This window comes from Anabrus simplex, chromosome 5 (assembly GCF_040414725.1).
Source record: "Anabrus simplex isolate iqAnaSimp1 chromosome 5, ASM4041472v1, whole genome shotgun sequence".
NCBI classification, from domain to species: Eukaryota; Metazoa; Arthropoda; class Insecta; order Orthoptera; family Tettigoniidae; genus Anabrus; species Anabrus simplex.
The window spans coordinates 72,123,163-72,146,576 of record NC_090269.1 but is presented as its reverse complement, the minus strand read 5'-3'; the positions used below and the strand labels follow the sequence as shown (position 1 = coordinate 72,146,576).

Here is a 23,414-nt window from a genome sequence, read left to right as displayed (position 1 = left end):
ACAAACAAACAAACAAACAAACAAACAAACAAACAAACAAACAAACAAACAAACAAACAAACAAACAAACAAACAAACAAACAAACAAACAAACAAACAAACAAACAAACAAACAAACAAACAAACAAACAAACAAACAAACAAACAAACAAACAAACAAACAAACAAACAAACAAACAAACAAACAAACAAACAAACAAACAAACAAACAAACAAACAAACAAACAAACAAACAAACAAACAAACAAACAAACAAACAAACAAACAAACAAACAAACAAACAAACAAACAAACAAACAAACAAACAAACAAACAAACAAACAAACAAACAAACAAACAAACAAACAAACAAACAAACAAACAAAATATATGCAAAACAATACGTAATTTCCATACAAGAAACAAAGAACACAAAAATTCGATCGGACAGAATCGCCATTCAGTCGTCGGAGAACACATAATATGACAGTTCACGCCATTTCACATAAATCAACACAGATCTAAACATACTTTAAGCATTAGTGCTTAATGAATCGCGCAGGAGGATTCTCTGATTTAAATGTCTGGAATGTGGGTTAGGTTATTCTTATCTGTAGTAATTTCTCTGAATTTACGCAGCGCCCTTCGCCACTCGAAACGTTTTTTGTGTTATTATTTAATCACTAAAAGTAATGTCTTACAAGAAGCACTTGAATTCAATTCCATACTTCTATTTAATCAAAATCATTAACTTATATTTACTCTCTAATACAGAAAACTCCATCATAACGTGAAATAACATACCCCTTCCCTCTTCAATGAACTTGAATCATGGCCCACAACACTCCCATACTTACCCTCTCCTCTCCAAAGAACAGAGATGGAAATGAGAACGAATCTTTGAATATTAAAGAAGCAACCGAAATTTAGATTGCGAAAATGCTCACCAAACCAACCTGAATTATCATATACAGCCATAAAAATTGCCTGTACACCTTCGCCCTACTTAACATCTGAACAACATTTACACTTTTTTTTGCATTAGCGCTTATTGAATTTCACAGAAGGATACTCAGGTTTAAATGTCTGGAATGTGGGTTAGAATATTCTTACCTGTAGTACGTTCTCTGAATTAACGCAGCGTCTTTCGCCATTCGAGACGGTCTTTTAGGTTTTTATTTATCACTGGAACTGATGTCTTACACGGTACTCTTTAATTCAATTTCATCCTTTTCGTTTAATCAAAAATTATTTACTCACTAATACAAAAAATGCATTTTAATTTGAAAAACCAACATCCTCCTCCCCTTTCCATTGGATATAATTATGGCCTAAAACACTCCCCTCACTCCCTACTTCCTCTCCCTCTCCACAGAACAGAGTACATTGCCCACAGAATTTTCCACTCACCCCTTCTTCTTAACTACTCGGCAAGGCTACGAGCAAGGTCCGGAAGCAGTTGTAGAAGGTGAAGCTTAGATACGTTCAGAAACATTTCTGTAAGTCGATAAGATGAGTGTTGAATAACAGTACGATCAGTATTTGTTAATAGCAAAGCAAAGCTATCTGTATACAGTCCATGAAAGCCCTTGAAGGGGTGGAAGGTAAAGGCTTCCACTAACCGTAACTTCGGCGCTTGGGGAGTGGTTAGTTCTACGCTCGTCCGCCTTTGCCCCCAGGAATTAATTTGGAACTCATTTTCGGTGTAGGCTGTGTGAACCTCAGGGCCATGTGCACCTCCGGAAGTGGACATCTCGTTTCTTAAATGTTTCAACTTCCTGACGGGGAATCGAACCCTTGTCCTACCGGGTGAACCGGGCACACCTTTACCGACTGGGCAAGACAGCCGCTCAGTATTTATTAATACTTGTTCATAATAACACCGACTCCCAATCACTGACAAGTTTACGCAACGTAAACAATATTGTACATATACACGCTTGGTGTAAAGTGATAGAATCTGAGGATGTTCTTGTAGAACGAAACATTGTTTAATGGTGTGTATCTTTTTTTTTTTTTTTTTTTACAGATTAGTGCTTTAGACAAACTGAAAAGCTTTAAACTTACAATAGACGTACTTTTGAACTTATTCGATCCCTTATTGTGTCTATATTCCTCAAGCGTGTGTTCTATACAGCTTTTATCTCCCATTAGGCTTATATTTGGACATTTTTTATGAAGCATGGCAAAATTCATCAGTCACAATATTTTCTTAATTTACAGTCACATTTTAATTTTTCATAGATCTCGTCAGATCATATCAAGTGAAACATCACTCTCCTCCGCACAAGATCTACACGTCAAGATACACGATAAGTGACTTTGGACTGCCAAAAATATACCTTAATTCAGCGGTCATCTAGTGATGGTGTCATGCGCATTCCATGATCATTCATTCGTGCTTATATTTTAAAATAATATGCAAACCAATCCTTTATATTTACTTCGCGCACTCGGGCGTCGCAGCGAGTCTCCTCACATGCCAGCAATAAAAAAATGTCTCTCACAGAAGTTCGTCCTGCGAGAAAAAGGTCGTTGAGAAGTGGCAATCTGGCAACACTGTAACCACATGTACGGTAACTATCTCTGTCTGCAGTTATTAGTCGTGCTGTACAGTTGGAGAAGTGGATAGAGTTTTGAGTAAATATGCAGGAGGTCGAGGGGTCGATCCTGGGTTGAGGCGTATGTTTTATATTTCGTAAATGTAGTCCAGTTGGCATGGTATCTGGCATCTTAATCGTCAACAGCGATTGCAGCGGGTCCTCTAGAAACCATTTGCACTTACATACTACGATCCTAGAAATGGACGAACATTCGTTTTCATTGGTCAAATTTGAAAGACGCCATTCCACGTCGTGGGCGTGAATTTCTTCGCACCACTTCATCTACTAGATGCGTTACAACGTGTTCAGCGTTACTAAATTTTGTAAATGTAGGGTACATGTGACCTAAGAAACGGTATCTTACTGTGTTACAGTATGTAATGTCCGATGGAAATTAGCAAATAAAAAACGCGCCTCAACCCAGGATCGAACCCCTGACCACCTGCATGTTAACCCAAAACTCTATCCACTGCACCAACTGTACAGCACGACTAATTTGTGCTGACAGAGGTAGTTACCCTACATGTGGTTACAGTGTTGCCAGATTGCCACTCTTCAACGACCTTTTTCTCCCGGATATACTCGTAGGACGAACTTTTGTGAGAGACATTTTTTTTTTATTGCTGGCATGTGAGAAGTCGCGCTGCGACGCCCGAGTGCGCGTATTTCGCTTCACCCTGTATATTGAAGTGTTGAATGAAAGTCACTTCATCGATTTTTCGCTTGAGAACTTTCAGGCCAAATTTTAAAGATGTTTTACGCCAAAACACACATTCCCCGAATCTGAGGCGTAGCTAAAATACCTTGTCCAGCTGACGACCGAACCTTACATCATGATATCACTGAGCCAAGGAGCCAGAATTTCTTCTTTTCTTGTGACCTGACATTAAGTCCATGCCATATACCTTTTCTTCTCCCTCCCTTTAATTTTCAGTTCAAGTAATGAAGCTTTATCACGACACAATAAACACATACGTAGAAGTGTAGGTATGCCCAAAGGACCGCAGATTAGTATGCAATTAGTGCGCATCCTCTATTAATGGGACATTTTATGTGATTATCAATGAACCTATGATTTTCCTGTGAACGGTGTTAATAACCAGGTAACGTGTTACTAATATCACCACTCTAAACCTTAATTGATACACATAGTAACTAACTGTGGATATAGTGCTCCAAGACACAAATTAACAAGCTAATTGCGCTCCGTTCGATGTAAACCCAGCATAATTCATAATCACAAGACTTGCCATTTAGTGAGAAATTTAAATTTTATATGCCGGCAGAGAAGATATCTGAGACGACTGAATATCTGGTAGAAAATGCGCTTTGGAATACTGCTGATAAAATGTTTTTATTCTGTCCTTGAAGGGGACGGTGGGCCACCTAGGTGGTAACGCCGCGCCGTCTCTCAGGACAGGAAGATGTGATCCGGTGAAGGAGATGTTCAGAGAAGATGAGTGTGTTGGCGACCGTGGCCTATACACAAGAACCTCGTTTATCCGGATTAAGTGGGACCGGAACTGATCCACATTATCGATAATCCGGATAATCCGGAAAACTAAAAAAAACCACAGTATGTGTTATATAATATTACTGTACTAAATATAATATATTCTGTCCTATACTTTAACAGTCTAGGACAAACTATATCTGTAGTTTCTTATTTTCACACTTGGGCCGATGTCCTTAGATGTTAGGCTCCTTTAAACAACAATAATCAAGCAGCATTTTCATACAAGGCAAATGCTGGGGCTGTACCTTAATTAAGGCCACAGCTGGTTTCTTCCCACTCCTAGCCCTTTCCCACCCCATCGTCGCCATACGACCTGTGTGTCTGGGTGCGACATAAAGCAACTTGTTTAATAATAATAATAATAATAATAATAATAATAATAATAATAATAATAACACTCACTGTAGCTTAGAAACCCTCGAACTGAAGAAATTTGACCTAGGCCACCGGAACTCAACTGCTAAGAGCATCCGACGCGAAATCAGAAAATTGTGGGTTCGAATCCCACTGGTGTCTCGTTGACCATTTTTGTTCTGTCTTCTTCTTCTTTCTCCTTCTTTATTTGTTTACCCTCCAGGGTCGGTTTTTCCCTCGGACTCAGCGAGGGATCCCACCTCTACCGCCTCAAGGGCAGTATCCTGGAGCTTCAGACTGTGGGTCGGGGATAGAACTGGGGAGGATGACCGGTACCTCGCTCAGGCGGATTCACCTGCTATGTTGAACAGGGGCCTTGCGTGGAGAAGGGAAGCTTGGAAGGGATAGACAAGGAAGAGGGAAGGAAGCGGCCGTGACCTTAATTTAGGTACCGTACCATCTCGCCATTTGCCTGGAGGAGAAGTGGGAAGCCACGGAAAACCATTTCGAGGGTGGCTGAAGTGGGAATAGAAACCCTCTCTTCTGAGTTGACCTCCCGAGGCTGAGTGGACCCCCGCTCCAGTCCTCATACCACTTTTAAAATTTCTTGGCAGAGGCTGGAATCGAACCCTGGCCTCCGGGGGTGGCAGCTGATCACACTAACCGCTACACCACATAGGCGCTTTTTTTCTGTACTTTATATAACTTCTATATGTACTGAACAGGACCTTTCTTACTCGAGCGCTATTGCACTGCACTAGGCGGCATCGTTCCCCTCCTTCCCCACCTTCCCCACGAAGCGGCCGGTGTGACTGAATGTGTATGTCAGAGAGAGTAATGTAGCATATACATTGTTGCAAGCGAGAGAGAAGTTGATTAGCATCATGTGTGATAATTAAGGCTTTTAAAATGCAGAGTTTGTTATTTAATAATCAGCTTAAAAGGGGGAATAGCAATTTTCTTTCATTAAAATCATTAAATGCCCGCATCTGTGGTGTAGTGGTTAGTGTGAATAGTTGCCACCCCCGGAGGACAGGGTTCGATTCCCGGCTCTGTCACGAAATTTGAAAAAAGGTACGAGGACTGGAGCGGGGTCCACTCAGCCTCGGGAGGTCAACTCAGTAGAGGGGGTTTCGATTCCCATTTCAACCGTATTCGAAAATGGTTTTCCGTGGTTTCCCACTTCTTCTCCAGGCAAATGCCGGGATAGTATCTAACTTAAGGCCACGGCCACTTCTTTTTTCTTCCTTGTCTATCCCTTCAAATCTTCCCATTTTTCTACAAGGCGCCTGCTCATCATTGCAGGATAGGCTGTCTGGGCGAGGTACCGGACCTCCTTCCAAGTTGTATCCCCGAACCAAAGTCTCACGCTCCAGGACACTGGTCTTCAGGTGGTAGAGGTGGGATACCTCGCTGAGTCCGCGGGAGAAACCAACATTTGGTGGTAAATGGATTAAGAAAGAAAGAAAGAAAGAAAGAAAGAAAGAAAGAAAGAAAAAGAAGTTAAACTCAGTAAATTTGTCCACTAACAAACACCTTGGAGAGTACCAGACGCCGTAACAGAATTTACACGAAGAATTCAATGCCCAGTTCAAAGAAATTAACGATATGATACCTGAACATTTAAAAATTTATGATACCATTTTCATCGTGCCCTGAAAATAGAGCTGATAAAACTACATTCCAACGCAATTTTAAAGAACAGGTACTACCACAAGAGCAGTAATTTATTTTCATTTTACAAAGATGTTCGTCCGCCGGAATTTTCCAAACATTAATCAATTACCTTAACATTTATGTCAATGTTCTGTACAACTTATGCATGCGATCAGATGTCTTCAATTACGAATTTAAAGAACGTAAAACTCAGACTTCTCTGTCTGATGCTGCCCTAGAGGCCGTACTTAGATTTTCTACTGCCACATCGATTGTGCTCAATATTGGTAAATTAGTTGCAGGAAAATGATATCAACAATAAACATAAATGCTGAATGTACACGAAGGCAAACAAATTAAAAAAAGGTCGAGAATAAATGGTGTGTTTATTTTTACAAAATTGTCATTAATGATTGTTTATGCAAGCTGCATGCATACTTGACGACCTGTGGCACTGGCTCTGCCACTTCTCACCTTCCCACCCCCCTCTCCGGGGCGCCTTAATTGGAAGGCCGAGGAATTCAACCTCTACCGCTTCAAGGGCAGTGTTCGGGATCGTGAAACTTGGGTCTGGGATACATGTGGGGAGGGGGACTAGTAACTCACTCAGGCGCCCTCACCTGCTATGCTAAACAAGGGCCTTGTGAGGGGAAGGGAAGATTGGAAGGGATAGACAAGGATGAGGGAAGGAAGCGGCCGTGGCTTTAAGTTAGGTACCACCCCATTATTTGGCTGGAGGAGAAGTGGGGAAACCGCGAGAAACCACTTCGAGGATGACTGTGGTGCGAATCGAACTCCCCTCTACTCCGTTGTCCTCCCGAGGCTGAGTGGACCCCGTTGCAGCCCTCGTACAACTTTTCAAATTTGAAAGCAGAGCCGGTAATCGAACCCGGGCCTCCGGAGGTGGCAGCTAATTATGCTAACCACTACACAACAGAGGCGAAGATAAATATTATTTCGAATAAAATGCAGTCGTGAAAACGAAATGTTCACGAATTAACACTTAGTTTCGCATACAAGGCAGACTTTGCCAACCCTCAGCGGAGGACCTGCCTTAGAAAGACTGCACCATGTTATAACAGTCATGATTAAAGCCCGGATTTTTATGCAGTAACAGGTTAGATTGCAAACTAATTTGGTTAGTAGGAAGTGTTCGGCCACCCGCTCTTCCATAATGTAGCAAGAGTAACATAAATTATAGGGGTTCTGATGGGCCGTACCCCTCACGTTTATGCAAACCCCATGGCATAATCGTTGTGAAGATAGACTATACTTGCTACTCTCTTCAGTAAGTTTGCATTCTAACCTATTAATGCATAAAAATCCGGACTCTAGTCATGATAAATTACCTTTCCGGATTTGCCTTGTATAAACGTTTCAGATGACTTAGGTCATCAATATTATTATTTACTCAGCGTACGGAGAGGAAAACTTGCTTATGAGTTAAAGGCAAAAATTCACTATATATTTATTTTCAAAGTAACTTCACAATTACAATCTTCTCTGGATAAGACCCATGACAATTCACAGCCCAATATCCGAAGCACCTATCCATGCAAGTGAAGCTGGCAAAGCACTGAGCACGTCTGTCCAGTTCCCACGATAGGCTCGTATGTTGCACTTGCGCACAATACAGTATGTTGGATTGTCTGAGCAGGGGCACCATAATTACACTGGGAGGATGGAAACTATCCCCACTTGAACAGGGAATAGACACAGACTCCATGCCCAGAACGGATCCTATTCAGTGTAGCCTACTCCACGTTTTTCTTGACAGTTCAGCCCCCGAGGAACAAAAATCTTTCATGGTGCTGAATAGTGGCCAGTGCTGAGGGTCAGTTTTTGATGTCCAATCTTCCTTCCACTGTGCAGTGGGGCAGAAACGGCTTGCAGATAGCATCTGGGTGCAACGGATCGGTGGAGGTCTTGATTTAAGCCGATTCATGTCATCATGAACAGGCAGCATGGAGTGCCTTAGAATTTTATTGTATTCCCTTGTAAGCGCTTGTGTCCTTCGAAGGGGAGGTGGCATGATATTACTGAGCCCAGGGAGCCAGTAGGAAGGTATGGATCTTATTTTCTATTTGCTTTACGTCGCACCGACACAGATAGGTCTTATGGCGACGATGGGATAGGAAAGGCCTCGGAATGGGAAGGAAGAGGCCGTGGCCTTAATTAAGGTACAGCCCCAGCATATGCCTGGTGTGAAAATGGGAAACCACTGAAAACCATCTTCAGGGTTGCCGACAGGGGGGTTCGAACCTACTATCACCCGATTACTGGATACTGGCCGCACTTAAGCGACTGCAGCTATCGAGCTCGGTCTGGATCTTATTAAACCTGAGATCATTGTCATTGAGTTGTTCAGCTGGGTGTCGACAAGCTTCACATGACTACTGTTGAGCCATACTGGACAACAGTATTCAGCTGCATAGAAGACTAGGCTCCGTGCGGAACACCTCAAGGTTGTGGTAGAGGCACCCCAAGGGTTTTCACAAACCTCTGTAAGATATCGTTACGGCTTTTCATTTTCGATGCAGTGTTTGAAAGGTGCTGCTTAACAGGGAGTGTCCGGTCAAGCACTACATCCAGTTCTTCAATAATAGTATTTCATCGAAAGATCCCTTTAATATTACAGTGCCTTGTTCTGTTCACAACTTATCAGTCTTCCTCCGTATCTAACTGACTAGCATGCTGACCTTTGATCCACGGGAACCTAGGTTTGATTCCCGTCCGGATCGGTGATTTTAATTTTCTTGCTTAATCTGTTTACCCTCCAGGGTCGGTTTTTCCCTCGGGCACAGCGAGAGATCCCACCTCTACCGCCTCGAGGGCAGTATCCTGGAGCTTCAGACTTTGGTTCGGGGAATACAACTTGGGAAAATGACCAGTATCTCGCTCAGGCGGCCTCACCTGCTATGCTGAACAGGGCCCTTGTGAGGGGATGGAAAGACTGGAAGGGATAGACAAGGAAGAGGGAAGGAAGCGGCCGTAGCCTTATGTTAGGTACCATCCTGGCATTTGCCTGGAGGAGAAATGGGAAACCACGAAATACCACTTCCAGGATGGCTGAGGTGGGAATCGAACCCACCTCTACTCAGTTGACCTCCCGAGGCTTAGTGGACCCCGTTCCGGCCCTCGTACCACTTTTCAAATTTCGTGGCAGAGCCGGGAATCGAACCCGGGTCTCTGTGGCTGGCAGCTAATCACGCTAACCACTACACCACAGAGGCGGACGATTTTAATTTTAATTTCGCCGGCTCAGAGACTAGGTGTTAGTGTGATGTTCAGCATTAGATCTCTTCCCAGACAGGGCTCAATTCTCACAGACGCGTAGGTAACTCATGGGCGTCAAATCGATAGTCCTGCAGCAGGCCTCTCCGGAGGCCGTACGCGATTATTACCATTTATCTTATATAGGGTTATTAGTGGCATTAAGAGCTTCAGAATCCTTTCTATCAAGATTCAGAACGTGTAGGTTGTAAGCCTTCTACTGTATCTTCAGCACCCGCTGGTAAACCCACACCTCATATGTTTGCAGTCACTTGCACAAAGGATCAGCTGGTGTCTATACCTTCACACCACACAACAGGATGTTGAGGACCTAATTTTTGAGAAAAGTGGTATTGAGGGTGATCTTCAAATAACTGCTTTTAGTTTATTATTACCGAGTTCCATAGCCGCAGTCGCTTAAGTGCGTCCAGTATCCAGTGTTCAGGAGATAGTGAGTTCGAACCCCACTGTCGGCAGACCTGAATATGGTTTTCCGTGGTTTCCCCATTTTCACACCATGCAAATGCTGAGGCTGTACCTTAATTAAGGCCACGGACGCTTCCTTCCCACTCCTAGCCCTTTCCTCTCCCATCGTCGCCATAAGAACTATCTATGTCATGCGACGTAAAGCAAATTGCAAAAAAAAAAGAAAAAGAAAAAGTTCATTATTACTATACCTCGGATTTGTAGGTGATAATAGGTTAGAATGCAAAGTAATTTGGTTTGTAGTAAGTGTTATGCAACCCGTTGTACCGTGATGTAGGAAGAGTAGCATAAATTCTAGAAGTTCTATAGGCTGTACCCCTAATATCTATGCAAATCTCATAGCATACCGCTGTACAGTGTAGGATATACTGTACTTGTTACTGGCTTAAGTAAGTTTGCATTCTAACCTGTCAGTACCTAATAATCCGGACTCTAATTATTACGAAGTTCTATTTTAAATCCTACTATCTATAATGTTCATTGACAAAATTTAACAATACACGCCATTAGAGAATACAAAATTACTTTAATCTGTTGTCAAAACACATTTATATATTATTTTGTACAGTTTTAATTGTGGATATACAATAAATTAAAAACAAGTATAACCATTTCACAGCACTCTATTTTGAATATTTTATGTTTGTCAAAACAAATTGACATGCTACTCAGTAGCGCCTTTTTTTGTTAGAGTTCATTTCTACGTTTTTGTTTCCACTCAATGACTATTATTTTCATTGTGTAGTAGGTATTATGCCAGCCCAGTGTGTACATATGTCAGTTAATATTGTACATTAAATGCTATTGTGTTGTCTGTTCACATTAACATCGATCGAGGATACTATGTTTGCATCTGGTATAACTTCTTTCTTCCTCCAAATGATGCCCCACTAGTGCAAGGTTCGTTTTTCGAATGGCAGGAAGCCATTTTGATCTACAGTATGAGTCACACCAGCTGGGTGGTGTTGACGCATTTTAGGTCGGAATCGATCGCCTCCAGCCATCATGACTCAGGTCTTTCTCGATGGCGTCGATCGTCGACTTCTAAATTTAATATTGCACGGCACCGGAAACAGTTTCATGTACAGTACGTCTGACATGGCCGCACCAGATGTGACGTCCTTGAGGCTTCTGCTCCATACATCGATGTGACGCTCGATCGCCACCTGATTGTGTTGTTCCAGACGTAGTCCAGTCGTGTACTAGTCGCGGTCTATCTATGTATCCATATCTCTGTCTGTCTGGAATATCTCTGATAAAAAAATTGTCTCTGATAATGCGTACTCACAACCAGAGCTAGAATTTTGGTCAGTGGTTAATAATTCGTATTTTTTATTTTTATCGCGCACTACGATTATGCAGAAATAGTTGCATAGATAGCAGAGATTCAGAAAGGTAGTATCCCTTTATCGTACAGTAGTGTGGGCTGAAAGACACGTCTTCCTAGTTTTTTATTTTTTGAATTGGGTTTACGTCGCTCCGACACTGATAGGTCTTTCGGGGACGATGGGATAAGAAAGGCCTAGGAATGGGAAGGAAGTGGCTGTAGCCTTAATTAAGGGACAGCATTTGTCTGGTGTGAAAATGGGAAACCACGGAAGACTATCTTCAGGGCTGCCGACAGTGGGGTTCGAACCCACTATCTCCCGGATGCAAGCTCACAGCTGCGGGCCCCTAACCGCACAGCCAACTCGCCCGGTAAATAATACTTTTCACCAATGGTCTAATGTCCCACATCGTCTAGTTCTGGGAAGGTAGTAGCCGCAGCATTTGCCTTGTGTGAAAATGAAAACTACAGAAATCTATTTTCATGACTGCCACCGGTGCTATTCGAGCCCACTCCTTCCCAATGCAATTTCACAGTTTCGTGACCCGAATCGCGTAGCCAAGTAACTCAGTTTAAATAAGATTGCTATCGATTACTTCATAAACATTCGCTTATCATTTATAATAAGCATAATAATGGAGGATACGGTTAAGTTGATGAAAAAATTGAAAGTGCATTGAAGAAATAATTGTTTTGGTCATCAGTGCCAGATTGTAATGATGAAGCATTCCATGCATCGCCTCCCCCCTTCCTATGCTAACCTTTTTCATATCAATGTAGCTACTGCATCCTACGTTTGCAATTGTATCTGATCAAAAGTATCCAGCCACTAGTAAAAGACAACCGGGCGAGTTGGCCGTGCGCGTTGAGGCGCGCGGCTGTGAGCTTGCATCCGGGAGATAGTCGGTTCGAATCCCACTATCGGCAGCCCTGAAAATGGTTTTCCGTGGTTTCCCATTTTCACACCAGGCAAATGCTGGGGCTGTACCTTAATTAAGGCCACGGCCGCTTCCTTCCAACTCCTAGGCCTTTCCTATCGCATCGTCGCCATAAGACCTATCTGTGTCGGAGCGACGTAAAGACCCTAGCAAAAAAAAAGTAAAAGACAAAAGAAATAACAACAACAACAACAACAACAACAAATGATGCATCGTAGAGGTATAAAAGAAAGCAGGGAGGTTTGCGTTGCACAGTGGGGCTACGAAACAGCAACATGAGTAGCTCAAGTGAGCTTAGTGACTTTCAACATGGGTAATCATTGGATTCCATTTAAGCAAAAACATCTGTAAGGGACTTTTCTGACGTTACGAATGTACCCAGATCAACTGTCAGTGATGTATTTAAAAAATGTGGAAACGCGAGTGTAAATTCACAGCACAACCACGACCTGGTTGGCCAGATAAAAAAAGAAGAGGGAAGTCAAACCGTTGACAGCCGCATGTTCACCTACGTGCCCCTGAATCTCAGAAATGCCAGGATGAGTGGCTCAGATCGTTGAGGCGCTGGCCTTCTGACCCTAACTTGGCAGTTTCGATCCGGTGGTATTTAAAGGTGCTCAGATACTTCAGCCTCGTGTCGGTAGATTTGCTGGCAAGTAAAAGGACTCCTGTTGGACTAAAAGCCGGCATCTCGGTGTCTCCGAAAACCGTAAAAGTAGTTACTGGGGCGTAAAGCAAATAACATTAGATTATTATTAGATTAGAATCTCAGAAACAACTTGAGGGCCCCATGCACATGTCACGTGACTGTAGCGTCAAAGACATGCGGGTATGCTGTTAGATGAAAATTTACTGAGTGGCTGAGAGAGTAGAGACCTGGCCTCCTGACTCCAAGTCCGCAGGTTCAATTCCGGCTCACTCATTTCCATACGTCAGCCTCTTACAGACACATGAAATAATTCCTGCCGCGACAAATCTCTAACACCTCGGCGTTTTCAAAAATCGTAGACATTTATTAGCTGAATGTTATTACAAATAATAGCATCACTCTCAATCAACATATCATTATCTCAGCTACCGAAATGTAGATCTTCTGCAGTGTTGTCATCAAGGTGACATTCGGATTGTACAGCTGTCGAGTAACGAAATTGGTATTATTCTGGACGTTTCATGTATTTGCGTTAGCCTTTTCGAGCGACACTGAGTGCATCACAAGAGACTTTTACCACGTCAACAACAGTGAAATGGAGTGTCAAAATATGACTGCCCTTCAAAAATCGGTTTCCTCAGATGGCACAGAATCCGCGAACTTGTAATCATACGTGAACACTCTATCAATGGTGCAACTTTTGGATTAGTCCCAGAATAACTATTCAATTGTGCTCTCAAACAATTGCCGTTGGACTCACTGAATGGACCGCTACATAATAAGTAAACCAGATATGTAAATGAGCATAATTGATAACCATATCTCTTTTCCGAAGGAAGGGGCAACCATCACTACCCCTCAAAGATATTTGGCGTGGAGTCCAGGAAAAAAAATTTGCTAGGATTTCCGAAGGGTCTCACTATTTGTTCTTCTTGCCACCCTTTTTCACAGTGAACAAGCGCTCTAATGACACATTATTCTTTCTGCAACATTGCAGCATGTGTATTTAGTTATGCGGATCTGCGGGATTTGGAGTGGAATCACAGTTCTATTTCATTCCAGTGGTGTTCAGTAGGACTGACGCTTTTCGATTTTCGGAACTTTATTGCCTTCTAACCGCACACAAAAAGACCTCACTCTATGGTAGGGATTATTATCATGCTAAAACACACAGTGATAATAGACAACACACAGCTGATCAAAATATCCTGATATTCTTCCACCTTCATAAGAAGGAAAGAAAGAACGAATCACCTTCCATGAAAATCACCCTGCCACCCCTCTCCTTCCTTCGATAAATTTCGCTGTGCGTTTTGCACTGGCTGTCATGTATCGTTCACTTGATATTAGCCACATTATTCAGATCCAGTTAATTTCCATTAATGGGTGGACAGCATTTAGGCCATCACGGCCGAAACGGGGGATTTTAATCGTAAACAGTTAATTCCCCTGATTTGAGGACTGGGTATTTATGCTACCTAAACATTCCTGAAGCACACACACTACATACGACACTGCAATCCACCACGTGACCGAGCAAGTGGCCGCGTCGTTTGAATCACGTGGCTATCAGCTTGATTTCGGGAGATAGTGGGTTTGAACCCCACTATCGGCAGACCTGAAGATAGTTTTCCATGGTTTTCCATTTTTACACCAGGAAAATGTTAGGGCTGTACCTGATTTAAGGCCACGGTCACTTCCTTCCCACTCCTAGACTTTTCCTATCTCATCGTCGCCATAAGGCTTCATGGCTAAATGGTTAACGTGCTGCCCTTTGGTCACAGGGGTCCCGGGTTCGACTCCCGGCAGGGTCGGGAATTTTAACCATCGTTGGTTAATTTTGCTGGCTTGGAGGCTAGGTGTATGTATCGCCTTCATCATCATTTCGTCCTCATCAAGACGCGAGAGTCACCTACGGGCGTCAAATCAAAAGACTTGCACCTGGTGAGTCGAACATGTTCTCGGACACTTCCGGCACTAAAAGCCATACCCATTTAATATTTTCGCCATAAGATCTATCTGTGTCGGTGTGACGTGAAGCAGATTGTAAAAACAATCCACCACATTAACATGTAAATTCTCACACACACCAGATATCAGCTTCCTTGTCGGAGGGTCTGCTTACAAGGGATGCACCAGGCTAGCAATAGCCACATGAAATTACATCTAATCTAAATACAAGTTCTGTGTGTAATTATCGCCACTTACTCTTTTTCCAGGTTACTCCAGCATTGAAGAGCTCGTTCCAGCATTTCCGTGGCAGATGTAACGAAGGCGACTGCTTCCTTCCACTCAAGTTCCCCTCCAGCGAGGGTATCTCTGTAGCTCCTCAGTTTGTCCAGCTCCAGTTCAAGACGCTTTTCCTCCTCGCTACCGTACGCTTCTCCGAAGAGATCTCCTGGACAAAGAAAGGATGTGGTCATGTGCCGAATATTTATCCCACTGCTCACGGTAAGATTCACAGCCGCAATAACTTATTTCGACAGACAGGTGAAGGTTTCGAATGCAATTAAATAATTTATTTACAAAGTGAATTATCCACTTTACAAACCTTTAAAAGGAACTTGTATTTGCTAACTGAATTAGTAACTAAGATAAACCTTTAATTTTAAAATTGACACACCTCAATCATAAATTTTGCTGCTATGCTAGAGAAAGTTATTTAATCAAGGTATGAACACAAATCAATCTTGGAAACGTCCATTCATCAATTCATAATTCATGAAACTCTGTTCACAGTTGGTGGCTATCAGCGACTTGGTGAGAGGACTTGATGTCCAGTCCATTCTTTCACGCACTCAGTCATTCATCCTTTCATTCATTCATTTACTCAGTATTTAATTCTTAATGGAATGTTTAATTCAGTCCATCGAGTCAATCACTCACTCATCAATGAATAGTCTCGCCCTACTTAGTGGCTATCGGTGTTCGGGTGAGAAGAGTGTCATTCATTCACGACCACAATTCAAGTATGAAATCAGCAATTTATGCAGTCATTCACTCACTGAATTCAGTCATAATGTATGTTGTAATGGTAGGATAAATCCATAATATTTGTTACACAAAAGTAAGCAATAAATAAGCTAAGGAAGGGGGGGGGGTGTCCTAGACTATATAACATTGTTAACATCTAGGACAAAATAAATTAAATTTAGTGTAGTAATAGTAAATAATTGTTAGAGGAGAATGTAATATAATGTGATGGGAGTATTCTATTCTACTTAACCAAAGAATTGAGACATATAGATGGTGAAAATATTGAATTTAAGTGTTTTCCATACGAAACAATGCTCAAAATAATCGTTGTTGCGCCACAAAAAGCACTACTTGATATTGTCGGTGAAATACTCACCTGGAGCGCAAATATAATTAGAAACGGGAATTCTTCCATTTCACTCAGACAATGCAGCAACATTCGACAACCTGCACGCAATGTACGTATAAGAGGACACAGATTAACCTGAACTAAGAAAGCAATTTTAGTTTATTATGTAATTTAGCGAAGCCCATATTTTGGCTCAAAATAGATTTTAGCTTCACCTCAGTCCCCTTTTATAGCAACATTGATGTTCATAGTCACATCTAGGCTCCAATTTACACGTACATGCACGTCAATTTCTTTTTATGTACAATTTGATTCACGTCGTACCGACGCAGATGGATCTTACGGCGACGATCGCATAGGAAAGTGTTAAAAGTGGGAAGGAAGCGACCGTGGATTTAATTGAAGTATTTCAGTGAAATGCTGGAGATGAAACTTAATTAAGGCCACGGTCGCGTCAATTTCTAAATTTTGTTTTATTCTACTAAATGGCAGAGTAAACAGGATTTCTGTTAGGCGATATATGGCTGACATTTTATTAATCTTGTCGAGAAAACACCAAATGTGTTACTATAGAACTTTTACGTGCCGACATCTTACGACGTGGACTACTGAAAGGAATTTCTTCTGCCCTTCAAGAATCAGACTCCTTCACCCGTGTTTGAACTCGTGATATTTTGATGCGGAAAGTGACACCCTGTCAATGATCCACAGGGAGATGAAATGGATAGGGCATTTTATGCTGGCAAAGAAAGAAGGAAAGAAAGAAAGAAAGAAAGAAAGGAAGGAAGGAAGGAAGGAAGGAAGGAAGGAAGGAAGGAAGGAAGGAAGGAAGGAAGGAAGGAAGGAAGGAAGGAAGGAAGGAAGGAAAAGTAGCATACAATTATATTTCTTTGTCAACATTCATTAATATTACAATGGAATAACTGCCGTGATAAAATGTAAGTGTATTTTTCCATGTAAGATTCTTACTCATTTATTTTCAGATAGTAATTTTTATGACCTATCATATTGTCACTTCTCATAAATGAAACTCTTAATTTTCGTTCCGTTCTTGGTGTGCTATTATGATAATGGCAGACAGAGAGAATAACTCGAGTCGTTAATCAACCTTGTATTTATTCACTCGTAACAGATAACTGCTTCTTTTATGATGCCGTACTGTCCTTAGAGAACCATTAACAAGTCGATACGTATATCGATATGAAAACTAACATGAACACATTTTACAAGTGATAAATGCATACCTTTTACCGCGTCGATTATAATTAGGCAGATGTTTACAATGACGTGCCAAATTTTATACTATGTTTATGACTAGGGAAAGGAACTCAAGGCATACAGTAAATAGCTTACAATGAAAAGGTATTTGAACAAGGCGCAGGGAAAACTAGCCGCTCTTCAGTTATGTCGGCGAGTTGCATACATTTTAGGGGTTATGATAGTTCAAATATCTTGGTGAGATAGAAAAAATGGAGCATGGCTTTTATTGCCGGGAAATCTCGGGACGGGTTCGGCTCGCCAGGTGCAGGTCTTTTGATTTGACGCCGTAGGCGACCTGCACGTCGTGATGAGGATGAAATGATGACGAAGACAACACATACACCCAGCCCCCGTGCCAGGGAAATTAACCAATGATGGTTAAAATTTCCGACCCTGCCGGGAATCAAACTCGGGACCCCTGTACCAAAGGCCAGCACACTAACCATTTAGCCATGGATCCGGACATATTGGTGAGATGATCCAGGGGGCGAACAAGGCAAGAATCAGAAAGATGAAATTAGCATACCAGTTGACGAATGATGTTTACAACAAGAAATCCTTAACTTTGAGAACAAAACTAAGGCACTCTAACACTGTGATCAAACCCGAAGGACTGTAAGATGCTGAGACCTTGAATTTAACAAGCGGAGGATTGCTAGAACAATAGGAGAAGAAAGAAAGGAATATTCTAAGGAAGATTCTGGGACCTATATTTATGTTGGTGGACAACGAAGATTAGGACCTAACAAAGAATTATACAAAGATACTGAGGGAATTATAGAGTCGATGAACAAGAGGCGAATACAATTTTATGGACATCTACGTATGAATCAAGAAAAGCTGACTCGAAAACTCGTTACATATTTCGGATGGAAAAAGAAATGTTCCCAGGTGATTTGTGGAGTTACATGCTGGTATAGAGAGAATGGGTATTAGTCATGAAGACATCCAAAACAGGGACCACTTCTGACAATTAGTTTCAGACTTCAGAGGCTTCCGAGGGGGAGGAGAAATCTTCAGAAGTGATTTATTCAGAAGAAAGAAGGAAGCGGATAAGCCAACGAATGAAGTTATTTTGGCAGAAGGTCGAAGCCAGGGGAAGGAAAAGAAGATCCAGTATACTGTAGTTGTTACTCCGTGGTCCGAAGTGAGCGAAATCGAACAGAAGAAGTAGAGGAAGAACTTCTGATCGCTGAAAATGAAATGTCGTATGGCTTTTAGTGCCGGGATATCCCAGGACGGGTTCGGCTCGCCAGGTGCAGGTCTTTCTATTTGACACCCGTAGGTGACCTGCGCGTCGTGATGAGGATGAAATGATGATGAAGACAACACATACACCCAGCCCCTGTGCCATTGGAATTAACCAATTAAGGTTAAAATCCCCGACCCGGCCGGGAATCGAACCCGGGACCCTCTGAACCGAAGGCCAGTACGCTGACCGTTCAGCCAACGAGTCGGACTTCTGATCGCTAATATTTATACAAATCTCACGCCATGACCGTTGTGCGGGTAGAAGATACTTCGCCTTGGTTGCCCTTCATCCACACACGCAGCCTGCCGTCACGTTCACGCTCACGCGGCCTGGCGTGACGCTCATGCTCGCGCGGACAACCTGGCGTGTCGCTCATGCTCGCGCGGACAACCTGGCCGCCCATCGTGTTTGATCATTTCCATTACATTTTCTCCACTTCACCCGCACCCCTTCAAAATAATCAGGACTGCAATTCTCACAAAACTTCACAAGCACAGATTTGACTAAAAACATGTATTAAATAATTCACAGAAATATTTATTACGTACAACACAAACATATTCAAAACTAATTCATTTCTTCTTATCTTTTGGTTAGTAGACTGAAATCATATTTTCAGTCCTTAATTTTATTTTTTTCTTTGCTATTTCACCCAAAAACTGGATTTGGTATATATGTATTAACATAATTTATAATTTTCTTTTAAGATAATAACACCAATCTAAAACTGCTACTTCCTCTTCTTTCTTCCCCAGTTCCCCAAGAATTAGAAAAATATCTTCAGAATCGCCGTGTCGTTGAATCCTGAACAAAAGAGTAGGTAACTATGTCGGTAAACTCATCGTTAGCGTTTTCTGTCAAAAAAGAAGGTAAATTTCAACGAAGAAATTAACAGGAAAACTTAATGACAAACTAATTTACCGAAAGATGAATATAATTTCGAAATGATAGAAAAAAATATTTTCTTGCATCTTATGTTGAGAGATGGAAAAATAATTGTCGCTTACGCTCGCAAGACGGCAGGTTTGCGGTCACCGTCAAAGTTCGGACTGTACTGAGGTAGTAGGAAGTGGTGGACGAGCTGAAATAGAACTCCATCTAGCGACGAGATGACTAACTAAGGAACACCTTCCCGTCCCAGGCCTTTCTCAACTCTCTGGCGAGAAATGTGTGACATAATACAAAAATGCGGCCAATCTTCGTCTGCGCGAGCGTATGAAGGTTAAATAAGTTCGCATTCTAACCTATTTGTGCTTGAAATTTCTTTCCCTACTTTTGACATCCTTTGTATTTTCAAATAATTTCAATTACATGAAGGTTACTCGTCTCCACAGTTTGATTGCTTCGTAAAAAGAACTCCTGATGTATTCGGTTTCCCTGTATAAAAATTTCGCGTGGATATTTCTAACCTGGGGCAGCTTTTGTAAAGTAGGCTCTATGCCGAGGGTAGGTGGCGTCTACCATGTAAGCTAAACTACTTGTTGGTGTCGTGTATGAGTTCCTGGGATACTGGTAATATCACAAACACCCAGTGCTCGAGCCTCGAGAATTAGCCATTTAATATTAAAATGCCTCCGTCCACTCGAGAATTGAAATCGACACCCCGAGAATTTAGGACGGAGGTGCTGAAAACTCAGCAATTCTTTATGCTTATAATGAACATTCCAAATCTCAGAGAACAAAAATGAATGGGAATTTAAGTTAGTCTGCAATTTGAGCTTTACATGGACATGCTTATTCTTTACTTTTAGGGGAATATGTGTGGAAGTAACCTGTTTCTTTATTCTAAATTTTAACTTGTTAAGAAGGAAGCCATACTACCCAGTGTCCACCTAGTTAAATGTAATTTAAAATCTTTTCATTCTGTCAAACACACAAGTTCAATAACATATACTGTATAACACTGTTTAATGGACACGTCTACAGGATGCATCATGCAGGAGCTGGGAGGAGCAGAAAGAGGCTTAAGGGACTGGACATATTTCCAGGACAAACTACCAAGAAAGAAGACAGGTGCCCTCAGGACAAAGGAGTGAAAGGAACAACACAGACAGAGGATGCACAATTACTGGGCAAACACCACAACCCACCCCAAACTCAACAATTGAATATCGTGATACTTAGTCCGCCTGTACATATCTGTCGAGGCACCTGTTTGTGGTGATAATATTTGCCTAATTTCGTAATTTAAAAAATGTCATTTCAGCACATTTTTCGCCATCTATATATTACATTTTTTAATGAAAACTAAAGTCAGTCAGTCCGACCATTATATCCGGTCGATTTCCTTCATTTTTGTTTTAACTTAAAGGTATTCATGCACAAATTTCTCATCAGGTACTATAAATCACTTAACTTCCACCTTCCTCAAATTATTTCATTTTTTCAATTTTTTGTATCTTTCAAACAATCATATCTTTGGTTCTAATTGAGGTATAGAGTTCGTTTTGGCCTAAGAACACTCAGTGGATCAGGTTCTTTCATTTCAGCTCTTAACTATTCAAATTGGTTCATTGTGAGCAAAGTTATGAGTGCACATTAATTTGACGTCTCATTTCTTCAACATTTTTTCTCATTGAACCAATCATATCTTTCGTTCTAATTGAGGTACGCAGTTCGTTTTGGTCTAAAAACGCTCAGTGGATCAAACGCTTTGTTTTGGTAGATTATGGGAATAGTTATGAGTACATTTCTCTCCATGACGAAGATCTTTGAAGGACTTTTTTTAATAGTTCGGCGCGTAGTGTTGTTCCAAGGAACGTTTAATTCAATTTCTTTGTGTAATGTATTTTCAAGTGTTTTCTTGACACAATATTACATTCTATAACCGCAGCAGAGCATGTGCTTTATTTCATTAAGTCGGAACTTTGCAAATACATCCGTGAGGATAGTAACGAACAACACCATGCATTGAACATTGCGGGCGGAGCCAGCAGGAAACTGCTAGTATTTATTTTATTTCGTCACTATTTTCGCAAAATGTTATTTTCATTTTCCATTTTCAGCAATAAAGATAGACCAAACATAGTTGACAGCATATTTGCAGCAAAATATCATATATTTTGATTTTACATGTGTACATGTGTACGAGAAACATAGGAGTTACGATTTTGTGGAAAACATAGCCTATATTGCATATGTCAAAACAAGAATGTTTGGAAAAAAATCCTGCTACATGAACAAGTAGGACCTAGCTTATGTACTTAATATACACATCGGTCTTAAAAGTGCAGAGATACCGTGAGTTCCATACTGCAGGCAGTCAGAGCTTGTTAAATTTTATATTACAATACGATCAAAACGTCTCTCTCACTATCAGCATCACTGATTGGGATCCATAAAACTTTCACTGCAGCTTCCGCAAGAAGCCCGTATGCTTAATTCAAAGAAAGAAGAATGGCGGATACGTCAAATATTTTACCTGCTCTACATAAAATACCAATTAGATCACTAAACACTGATATTCTGACGTTGGAATTTCTCGTAGGATGGATGAGAGACTTCATGATTTTTAAATCACATTTTATTATGCTTCTTGAATTCAAAGGCGCTTTCACATAATTTCGTCAGTTATTTCGTAATAATAATAATAATAATAATAATAATAATAATAATAATAATAATAATAATAATAATAATAATAATAATAATCGTATGGCTTCAGCTACCGTGTGCATACATTTCAATTTGACGCCATCTGGCTATCTGCTCGTCAATTTCGACGTTCCGTTTTATTCTAGACCTACTAGATGGCAGACCGAATACACCGAAACTCTCTTGGGCGTCTATGGCTGAGATTTAATGAATTTTGTCGAGTTAACGCCAAATGTGTCACCAGAGATCTTTTACATGCCTACATCGTACGGCATTGATTGTCAAATGGACTTTTTTCCACCCTTCAAAAATCCGACTACCTCTGCCGGGTTTGTACGCGCTATCCTGGGATCCGGAGGCCGACACTCTACCACTGATCCACAGAGGCAGCTAGTTATTTGACGATTTTACTTAAAGGTAAACAGTTTAGCATTCTGAGCCAAATTTGTAAAATTTCGCAAAACATTTCGCGATTTCTCGCTTCACGAAAGACAGGTTCCTCTACTTATCTCTAAAATATAAACACTGTTAAACAAGGAATGACATGTTTCGTCCTACAAGAACATCCTCCGAAGTCCGGAAACAGTGACTGAAGGCACCGGAATACACTAAAATAATAATAATAATAATAATGCTATTTGCTTTACGTCCCACTAACTACTTTTACGGTCTTCGGGGACGCCGAGGTGCCGGAATTTAGTCCCGCAGGAGTTCTTTTACGTGCCAGTAAATCTACCGACACGAGGCTGTCGTATTTGAGCACCTTCAAATACCACCGGACTGAGCCAGGATCGAACCTGCCAAGTTGGGGTTAGAAGGCCAGCGCCTTAACCGTCTGAGCGACTCAGCCCGGCCCGGAATACACTTCACCAGCGTAGATAAGCACAGAAACATTTCAAAAAGTTAACATGTTAACGTTGAATACTTTTTTCTTTGCTAATGGCTTTACGTCACACCGACACAGATAGGTCTTATGGCGACGTTGGGATAGGAACGTACTGGGAGTTGGAAGGAAGCAGCCGTGGCCTTAATTAAAGTACATCCCCAGCATTTGCCTGGTGTGACAATGGGAAACCACGGAAAACCATCTTCAGGGCAGCCGACAGTGGAATTCGAACCCACTATCTCCCGGATGCAAGCTCACAGCTGTGCGCTCCTAACCGCACGGCCAACTCGCCTGGTACGTTCAATACTAATACAAT

General features: G+C 41.5%; 1 protein-coding gene across 1 annotated transcript in view; it reads right to left on the bottom strand.

Moving 5' to 3' along the window:
• Positions 1-23,414, bottom strand: part of synr (sayonara) — a 128,919-nt gene that overhangs the window by 49,441 nt on the left and 56,064 nt on the right. The window contains exon 4 of the mRNA XM_068227768.1: positions 14,990-15,179. Coding sequence (XP_068083869.1) covers positions 14,990-15,179 — 190 coding nt within the window. The remainder of the gene's footprint in view (positions 1-14,989; positions 15,180-23,414) is intronic.